Source organism: Monodelphis domestica, chromosome 2 (assembly GCF_027887165.1).
Source record: "Monodelphis domestica isolate mMonDom1 chromosome 2, mMonDom1.pri, whole genome shotgun sequence".
Lineage (NCBI taxonomy): Eukaryota > Metazoa > Chordata > Mammalia > Didelphimorphia > Didelphidae > Monodelphis > Monodelphis domestica.
Window position 1 is genome coordinate 200,078,593 of NC_077228.1, and position 10,228 is coordinate 200,088,820.

At 40.9% G+C, this 10,228-nt stretch overlaps 1 protein-coding gene across 5 annotated transcripts in view; it reads right to left on the reverse strand.

The window, feature by feature from the left end:
• SKAP1 (src kinase associated phosphoprotein 1) overlaps positions 1-8,638 on the reverse strand; it is a 429,384-nt gene extending 420,746 nt beyond the window's left edge. For all 5 annotated transcript variants that reach the window (XM_007482364.2, XM_007482361.3, XM_007482363.3 and 2 more), the window contains exon 1: positions 8,302-8,638. In XM_007482364.2, coding sequence (XP_007482426.1) covers positions 8,302-8,350 — 49 coding nt within the window. In that variant the 5' untranslated portion in view covers positions 8,351-8,638. The remainder of the gene's footprint in view (positions 1-8,301) is intronic.
• Positions 8,639-10,228: the final 1,590 nt, after the last annotated feature.

Below are 10,228 nucleotides of genomic sequence, written 5' to 3' on the forward strand. Positions count from 1 at the left end.
GCCTGAATCTTCTTGTATGTAAGACATTTTAGAAAGTTTTCCATCCAAAGTGGTTAAAATATTCCAACTATTCCGAATGATCATTCCCAAAGGTTTCTAGATAGCCACGGTTTTACTGTATTGAATCAGATTTTATGGTTGGCTGCATCAACCAATAGAAATTGAGGCTGTAATCTGGAAGGAAATGATTAATGGCCATTTCATTCAAAAGTGGTTTAAAGTAAGTAACCATAGGCATTTCAGAGTGACTTAAAACAGAGATTGTTACAACATGTGGCTGGCTCTGCTGATCCTATTTGGACTTTATTTATTTTGCAGTCCAGACAGGAATTTCTGGATACCTTGTAGGTAACTTATGCCAACTCAATGGACATTTAGCAATAAACAGGTCCCACTTGTTTATAAAGGAAAAAGAAAAGAAAGAAAGAAAGAAAGAAAGAAAGAAAGAAAGAAAGAAAGAAAGAAAGAAAGAAAGAAAGAAAGAAAGAAAGAAAGAAAGAAAGAAAGAAAGAAAGAAAGAAAGAAAGAAAGAAAGAAAGAAAGAAAGAAAGAAAGAAAGAAAGAAAGAGAAAGAAAGAAAGAAAGGAGGGAGGAACTAAGGAAGGAAGGAGAGAAGGAGAGTGGGAGGAAATTAAGGAAGGAAAGAAGGAAGGAAGGAAGAGGGGGAAAGGGGGGAAGGAGGAAAAGATTAAATCCATCATCTTTATAATCACAATATTTTGCCTCTGCCTCCAAGACCCCCAGACAGGAAGACAAAGAAAATACTGCTTAGATGCACAGGAATAGCATTTTGTTTGTTTTCTAAGCTACTGCTATCACAAGCTACAAAAAGATAGCTGACTGGTCCATCAAAACCTAAGTTATTTGACAAACAGACCTGAATATTTCCTCTTCTTTCAACAAATTCAGAGAACACCCTTCATTGTACTTATCTGTAATGTACTTATGTGTTGATAGGCAACTAGTTACTATTTCTATTGGGAGCATTTGACAGAGACTGTTTACTTGACTATTATTGTTTTTGATGTTTGTCTAAATTCCAATAAAACATTTCCAAGCTTTTAAGGAAAACAATGAATTCTGAACCTAAGAAATTATGTTCATGTTTTTTTATGTAACTCAAAACATTTGCTGAGAATTCTCTCTCCCTCCCTCCCTCCCTCTCTCTCTCTCTCTCTCTCTCTCTCTCTCTCTCTCTCTCTCTCTCTCTCTCTCTCTCTCTGTCTGTGTCTCTGTCTCTGTCTCTGTCTCTGTCTCTCTCTCTCTCTCTCTCTCTCTCTCTCTCTCTGTCTGTGTCTCTGTCTCTGTCTTTCTCTCTCTCTTTTCCTCCCTCTCCATCCCTCCCCCCCTCCCCTTTTTCTCACACCCTAAATATAATTTTAACAACCCATTTCCCCATCAGAAAAAAAAACTATCTTGTCATCCTGTTTAATAAATAAATAAGTCAAGCTTTAAGTTTATGGCTGTTATGGTCTCTCTTAAATCATTGTTGGGATATTTATGTCAGTTTATAAAGTGGAAATTCCATAATCTGCCCCTGCCCCCCACCCTCCCTACCTTCTACTTATAACTTCACTCATGGTAAAGCTCCTGTGCCCTAAAACTTCCCCAGAGAGATTGTGTAATGATCAGGACCTTCACAGAATCACGAATGCAAGGGCCAAAAGAGGCCTCAAAGGCAACAGAAGGAGAGGAAATATCACTAAGTTTGTGGTCAGGAAGACCTAGATTTAAATCTCATCCCACGAATGTAATGCTATATTGCCATGTAAGCTATCTGGACCTTAGTTTCCTTATCTGTAAACTGGGGGAGGAAGTTAGATTAGATGGAAGCTGAGATCCCCTCTAACTCTAAATGAATGATCTTTAACACACTGAGTTCAATATGTACCTGCACATGAATCTATTCTAAAACATACCATGCCTAAAGCCTCTCCCTGTTCCTGTCTATCCTCCTCTCGGCTGTCAAACTGATCTTCCAAAAGGGCAGATGTCTCTCTTTAAATGAACTTCAGTGGCTCCCTATTGCCACCATACATGTACATTTGTTTGGCATTTAAAATCCCTCAAAATTTGGTCCCTCCTACCTTTTTAGTCTTCATATACCACCTTACTGCCACCCCTCACACACCACCCACCCCTCTGTGATCCAATAACACTGGTTTGTCTTTTCATTTCTCAAAGAAGCCACTCAAATGTTAATTTGTCATGGATAGGCTGAGCCAATATAATAAAAATGACAATTCTACCCAAATTAATTTAGTTATTTGGTGCCATACCAATCACCAATACCCAAAATTTATTTCATAGAGGTAGAAAAAAATAATAACAAAATTCAAACAAGTCACTCTGTCTTTCAACTATGAGCATTTTTGCTAGTTGTCCCCAATGCCTGGAATTCCTTCTCTCCTCATCTCCACCACCTGCCCTCCTTGGCTTCCCTGAAGTCTCAGCTAAAATCCCATCTTCTGTAAGAAAGCCTTTCCCTATCTCCCTGAATGCTAGTGCCTTCCCTTTGCTGATTATCTCCAATTTATCCTGTGTCTATGTTGTCTGTGTATAATTGTTTACATATCTACCCACCCCCCCCCTTTTTTTTTGCCTTTCATTGTATCTCCAGAGCTTGGCTCCATGTCTAGCAAATAGTAGGTGCATAATAAAGGGTAGTTAACTGACTGGTACAAATTACTGACTGACTGATATACACAAGTAAACGTTCAGCTTTTGTTTAAAGACCTCTTCCAAGGGAAGAACCCATTACCCTCCTGAGCCAGGCCATTCCATTTTTTTTGTCAGATTTGTAAAGATGGCTTTTCTTACTTTGAGCTACATAATCTGCCCCTTTGCGATTTCTGCCCTTAGTTCTGTCCTGTAGAATTAAGCAAATCTGATACCTCTTTCATAGAAAATCCCTTCAAATGCTTGAAGATAACTATAATGTTTGATCATAAGATCAAAGATTTATAGCTAAAAGGGGCCTTACATGTCACCCAGGCCCATCACCTCATTTTTCTTTCTACTCTCTCTCTCTCCCTCCCTCCCTCCTCCCTTACTACTCTCTCTACTCCCTCTCCCTCTTCCCCTTCTTCTCGCCCTTCTTTCCTCCCTCCTTCATTTAATGCCACTATGTTATTTATTCCTTATACTCATAGAGAGTTGCCCATAACACCAAGAAGTTAAATGACTTGCCTGTAATCACACAACTAGTATGTGTCAAAGGCAAAACTCGAACTGAGGGCTGCCAGGCTCCAAGGACAGCCCTCTATTAGCTATGCCATTCTCCCTCGATTTACATTTGAGAGATGGGAGGTAAAGAAAGTTTGAGTGACTTACCTAAGGCCACATAGGTCAGCTTAACAATCAAGTACCTGGGCACTGAACCAGGGGATACAAACACAATCACTAAAACAATCCTCATTTTCAAGAGCCTTACATTTTTCTTTAACCTTTACTTTCTGTCTTAGTAACAATTCTAAGACAGAAGGGCAAGGACTAGGCTAATGGAGTTAAGTGACTTGCCCAGGATCACACAGCTAGAAAGTATCTGGGGTCAAATTTGAACCCAGGTCCTCCCTACTCCCGATGTGGCTCTATATCCACTGAGCCATTTAGTTGTCAATGGCCTTACACTCTCATCCTTGTCAAGTGGTTTTTAAACTATAGCACTCAAAGTTGAATATAATATTTCACATGGTACCCGATTAACCCAGAGTACAGCTCACTTTAGTCTTGGATTGTTAACAATAAACCTTAAAAGAAGTGCAGGGAATAGCAACTGGTTTAGGAGTTACTTGCTATGTTTCTGTGTTCTAACAACCAAAATTTTGCCTTCTCAGGTAGAAAATATCCTGACCTACAGCTGGATCTGAATACCATTGAAAGGGGATGGGGATAAGCATTATATAGTACCTACTATGTGTCAGGCTCTGTCCTAAGTGCTTTTTAGAATTTGAATTTGTTTACCAATTACATGTAATAAATTTCTACACAAGTTTTCCTAAGTTATGTGATCCAACTTATCTTGCTTCCTCCCTTCCCTTCCCCCTCCCAGTGCTGACAGGTGATTTGATCTTGGCTATACATGTAATCTTATAAAACAACCCCCCCAAACATAATCCCAAACAAACAATTGAAAAATTGTATGCTTTCATCAACATTCTGGCTCCCAGAGTTCTTTCTCTGGAAGTGATGGATAGCATCCTTTGGCATAAGAGACTCAGAATTGTCCTGGACCCAATAATATGTGCAGAGTGCTTTTAACAGATAAAGCTCACTTGATCCTCACAACAACCCAGAGAAATAGGTCCTATTTTTATCCCCATTTCATAGAGAGAAAACTGAGGCAAATAGAGGTTAAATCATTTGCTCAAGGTCACAAAACTACTAAGTGTCTAAGGCTAGATTGGAATTTGGATCTTCCTGACTTGAGGTCCAGTGCTCTATCCACTTTACCAGATGCCTGATGTTGCTCTAAGCATCATCAAAAGCGACACAAATGACAAATTCTTAAGACACCCTCTAAAAGACTTTTTACCTAATGTTTGTTCCATCCTACCTAGTCTCTGAGGTAAATGGACTTCTAAATGTAAACTTTTCAGGAAACATCCTTAACAAATATGTTAACCAAGTGAGTTCCTTAAATTTTAACCTCCAAACTCCGCCTTACATACTGGGAAGCCCAAGCACTGCACTGATTGTTAAGACACAGCAAGTTTGATACAGAAGTATGTGACATGCAATTAATCTCCATTCATAGCCTGCTATACTTGTCAGCAAACAAAGGCCCTGCTTTAGAAGGAGATCTGAAGACTTCAATTAAAAACAGTCAGCTAACAAGAAAATAATCTAAGTTAAAGGAAGGTGGCAGGTGCAGAAATGAGTTGTTTACCAAAGTGTCAGTTCCAAACAATAAAATACCACACATCAAAAATGCTGAAGGGGTAACTTTCAATGCAAAAGCCACTGAAACAAATAGGAGTTTGGCTCTGGGTCTGCCTTCAGTAGAGCAAAGAAGCAGAGGAGCTTAGAGAAGTCTGTTCTATACATACACACATGCACATATATATGCATACATGGCTTGCCTGTATATATGATATATCTAGTATGTAGCATATAGCATATACATGTGTTGTATTATTATTGTAATATTACAGATTGCAGTATTTATCTGATGTCTTTATAGTGTGACTATGTACTTATATATGTTGTGAGTATATAAAAATCCAACAGACTAGGGAAGAATTCCAGTTAATCTCACAAACCCTTATTAAGCATCTACTATGTGCCATGTATAGAGGCAGCTGTGGCTCAATGATTAGGGCACTAGGCTTGGAATCAGCAAGACCTGAGTATAAATCCAACCTCAGATACTTCCTAGCTGTGCGATTCGGAGCAAGTCACTTAACCTCTGTATGCCTAGGAGGTAGGTTAGATGGATAGACTGCTGGGCCTGGAGCCAGGAAGATCTGAGTTGCAATCCAGCCTCAGAAACATCCTAGCTGGGTGACTGAGCAAGTCGCCTAGCTTCTGATTGCTTGATGAAGGATCTACTGGAGAAGGGAAATGGCAAACTAGCATCCTTGCCAAGAAAGTGACCCATGGGGTCACTAGGAGTTGGATACGCCTGAACAACAACAATAAAATGTGTCAGGTGCTATGCTAGGTACTGAGGATAGAAAAACAAAACTGAAATAGTCCCTTCCCTCAAAGAACTTAAATTTTAGGGAGGGGAAAAAGAGAATATAGTATGGACACAAGTAAGGAAGTGAAAAACAATTCTCAGAGAGAGAGGGTGCTAGTACCTAGGAGAATCAGGATAAAGCCTCTGGGAGATAATTAGCACCTGAATTTGGCTTTGAGGAAGCTAGAAATTCTATTAGGTGAGGAATAGAAGGGAGTGTGTTCCAGACATAAAGAGAACTGAGAAGAAGCCATGCCCCTAAGCAATGCCCTCTAAGCCAAAAACTAAAGGAACTTCTAAATTCATACCTATAAATCTAATACTGTGGAGCAAAAAGGGGAAGGAAGGAAGGAAGGAAGGAAGGAAGGAAGGAAGGAAGGAAGGAAGGAAGGAAGAAAGAAAGAAAGAAAGAAAGAAAGAAAGAAAGAAAGAAAGAAAGAAAGAAAGAAAGAAAGAAAGAAAGAAAGAAAGAAAGAAAGAAAGAAAGAGAAAGAAAGGAAAGAAAGAAAGAGAGAGAAAGAGAGAAAGGAAAGAAAGAAAGAAAGAGAGAGAGAGAAAGGAAAGAAAGAAAGAGAGAGAAAGAGAGAAAGGAAAGAAAGAAAGAAAGAAAGAAAGAAAGAAAGAAAGAAAGAAAGAAAGAAAGAGAGAAAGAAAGAGAGAAAGGAAAGAAAGAAAGAAAGAAAGAAAGAAAGAAAGAAAGAAAGAAAGAAAGAAAGAAAGAAAGAGAGAAAGGAAAGAAAGAAAGAAAGAAAGAAAGAAAGAAAGAAAGAAAGAAAGAAAGAAAGAAAGAAAGAAAGAGAGAAAGGAAAGAAAGAAAGAAAGAAAGAAAGAAAGAAAGAAAGAAAGAAAGAAAGAGAGAGAGAGAGAAAGAGAGAAAGAGAGAAAGGAAAGAAAGAAAGAGAGAGAAAGAAAGAAAGGAAGGAAGAAAGGAAGGAAGGAAGGAAGAAAAAGAAAGAAAGAAAGAAAGAAAGAACCTAGAGGCTCCTTCTGACTTCTTCAGTGTAGAGCAGCTTTTGATTCCTAATACCAAAGTTTTCAAAGGTTAAAATTAAAATGGTTTCCTAATGTCTTGACTTCAAAGCAACATCTGGCTGGTGAAGAATGATCTGGACTAGCTACATAGGAACAATTCAGAAATGAAACCTAATGCTGAGAATAGGAACTAAAGGCCCTTGCCAGATATATTATTTGAACTGTGGAATGTGAGAGCTAGAAGGGACTTTAAATATCATCTTTTGTCCTACTCTAAGTGAAGAAATTGAAGCCTACGGAGAGGAATTGACTTTTTTTTGGTGCCAAAAATCACAAAGTATATACTAAACCTAAGATTTGGACCCAAATCATGGGGTTTGTTTAGAACTGCAACCACTTAATTTTATACCCAAAGAACCCGAGGCCTAGGAACATTGTGACTTGATGGAGATATTAAGTGACAAGTACAGGATTTGAATCCAGGTCCTTTGCCCAAGGTATATCATGGGCAGAGAGCCAGGGCTATCAAAATAGATTTCCCAAATCCAAGCCCAGTGTTCTTTCCACAGCACCATTACCAGGAGTTTAAAGGAAATTAAAAAATTAATTCTTTCAAATGGAAATGGGAGAGCATAGCATGCCAAAGAAATAACCACCCAAAGTATGACTAGTATTATCTGATAAAGAGATAGTTAAGGAAGTTTGGTCTCCATGACTCCATCCTCCAAAGTCAGGTAAGGCAATATGGAAGCATGTTTTCAATGATAATGTATGAATAAACAGATCAAATTGTTTACCATCTCCAAGAAGGGGGAGGGAAAGAAGGGAAAGAGGCAATTTGGGTTTTATCATTTCAGAAAACATGTGGAAATTTGTTATTATGTGTAACTGGGAAAATAAAATGTCTCTGAATAAAAATAAATAAAAGATCAAAGTCAGGTAATGGACCTGAAGTTACTGTCACCTTTAAGTTTCTAAGTGGAGTTCTAAAAAAAAAGAAGAAAAAAGACATATCTGCCTGCGCTTACTTCTACCAACTGCCAGCTGGTGAAGTTTTTCTGCAAGCCTGGGAACTTTAAAAGTTTCCGCTTTTAAAGGGAGATTGTGCAGTGTAGCACCAGCCCACTAGCCTTGGGATGCTCTTTTAGGATGAGGATCCACAGGAGAGAGGGAGGGGACATGTCCCTTAGGGATCACAGGATCGCAGGTTTCGATTTGGAAAGGATTCAAGAGGCTACTTCCCCGCAAACCCCTCGTTTAGAGATGGGGGAAATGAGGCCCAGAGAGGTTAAATAACTTGTCTTAGATCACACTGGCTCATATCTCCAAGTAATATAGGAGAGTCCTTCAGGTTCACACCAAGCACACAAGAACCCAAGACCCCTTCACCCCAAGCCCACACCTTTATACCATAGCAGGGGCTACTAACTCCTGAAGACCTTTCACAGCCCTATTTTTAAGAGCCTTTAAGGAGGAAGGTGAGACTGAGCTAAAACTCATTGTAAGAGGTGAGGGGAGAAGCCCATGCTAGGGACCGCCTACCCCCAACCTCCCCAAGGCCTCATTTCCTTTCTTAACCTCAGCGCCTCAAAACTTTCTGCAGCCGGGGTGGGGGCGGGGAGGGCACCAAAGATGGTTCCGGACTTTACCTTCCAAGAGCCAACGGATCTCCTCGGGGAGGGTGACAGCAGCCTGCATTTGGAGGGGACAGGAGAGAGGCTGGGGCGCGGGTGAGGGCTGAAGGGACTGAGGACCTTGGCCAAGAGGAGGAAGGTGAGTATGCTTGGAAAGGGAAGAACCGGAGGGTGGAGCCGGCTGGTGAGGCACCTGCTGCCGGATCAGGGCGGGGGCTGGGGCCGCTGCTTCTGCTTCTGTTGCTGAGGCTGCGGCTGCTGTTAAGGCTGCTGCCACGGCAGAAGATGCTGCCTCCAGAGAACGGGGCGGGGCGCACGGGAGGGGACCGCTCAGGAAGCGGCGCGCGCTGAAGGGCGCGTGGGGCGGACAGGAGGGGCAAGAAGGTGCAGCGTCTCACGGGCAGGGATGGGAGGGGTACACCCTTCCAGGGTCAGAGTTTAGGGTTAGGACTGGGGATAGATGCCCGAACCCCTTCGACTCTCCTGAGCTCTGCGCGTGCAGAAGAGGGGTGGGGGGTGGAGGAGTGAGAGGAAAGGTGATGCAAGCCTTGACCTCCAAGATCTTAACCTAGAATTCTTTGGTTTGACTTTGGGAATGGAAATAGAAAATGGCTTTTTAGCATCCCCGAGGCCCCCATTCTCCCTGCCAATCAGATCTTGAGCCCTTGGAAAGAAACAAGGACAATCTGTGTACCAATAGCCCACATACAGCCCATGTGGCACAGAGAGTGGGTCCACTTTTAAGTAGGGCACTGGAACAGAAACAGTGGAGGAGCACATGGAGGAGGGTTCTAGACTAAGCCTAGGGGTCATACAATTTATAAGAGTTTCAAACTATTGGATTGTTCATTTGAAACCCTAATCTTGCCTGCTAGGCTGGGATCCCCAGCAGTACCCAGAATGTTCACTTGTCTCAGCTAAATTCTAATGGTTAATGGAGATGCAGGGTAAATTCTCATAAATAAGTCATCTCAAATCCAGCAAACTCAGAGAGGTTGCAAGAGCCAAAGGGCAACTGACTAACAAATATTACTTGGTATAGTCCTTGTACTTGTTCATATACATACTGTACCCCCTCCTCCTAGATGAATATAAGCTTCTTGAGCAGGAACTTTTCTGTTTTTCCTTTTTATCCTCAGTTCTTAGCACAATATCTGGCATATGTTTTTGTTGTTCAGTCATAGCCTATTCTTCAAGACCCCATTTTGGGGTTTTCTTGGCAAAGATACTGAAGTAGTTTGCCATTTTCTTCTCCAGTTCATTTTATAGACAAGGAAACTGAGGCAAACAGGGTTAAGTGACTTCCCCAGGGTCACACAGTCAGTAAGTGTTTAAGGCTAGATCTGAACTCAGGAAGATGAATCTTTCTAACTCCAGGTCCTATGCTCTATCTGATTCCCCACATAGCACATAGTAGGTAATAAATGTTTGCTGAATTGAATTGACAGAGATATAGGAAAAGGAAGGATGTGTTCTGAAGGTCAAACTGGTTTCATGAGTGTCCATAAGGTTCATTCACTCAGCTGTCAACAACTGGCAACCAGAACTATATTTTTTAAGCAGGGAAGGCAAGATTGCACATTATTTCTGGAAGAGCATTCAGGAGTCACAGTTTTGGAGGGAAACTTGGCTTTGGCAGACACCATAGTTTAAACTGCCTTCCATTTCACAAGTGTTTATTAAGTATGTGAGTCAGGTTTCTGGTCCCAGTGATCTCAAAATGGTTAACCTGCTTCGACTTTAGGGTCCAGTGATCTTCCCCCAACAAAGAGGGTAAATTCCCAGAATGCTTTAATACTAAACAGTCTCTGAGCCATTTTGTTACATCCTGCCATAGAAAAGCACCCCCAAAAGACTTCCTTTCCCATCTTCTACAAATATCTAATTGTCCTGTATAGAAAAATACTCCAAATTTTTAAAACCCTTTTTTTTTCTTTCTTAG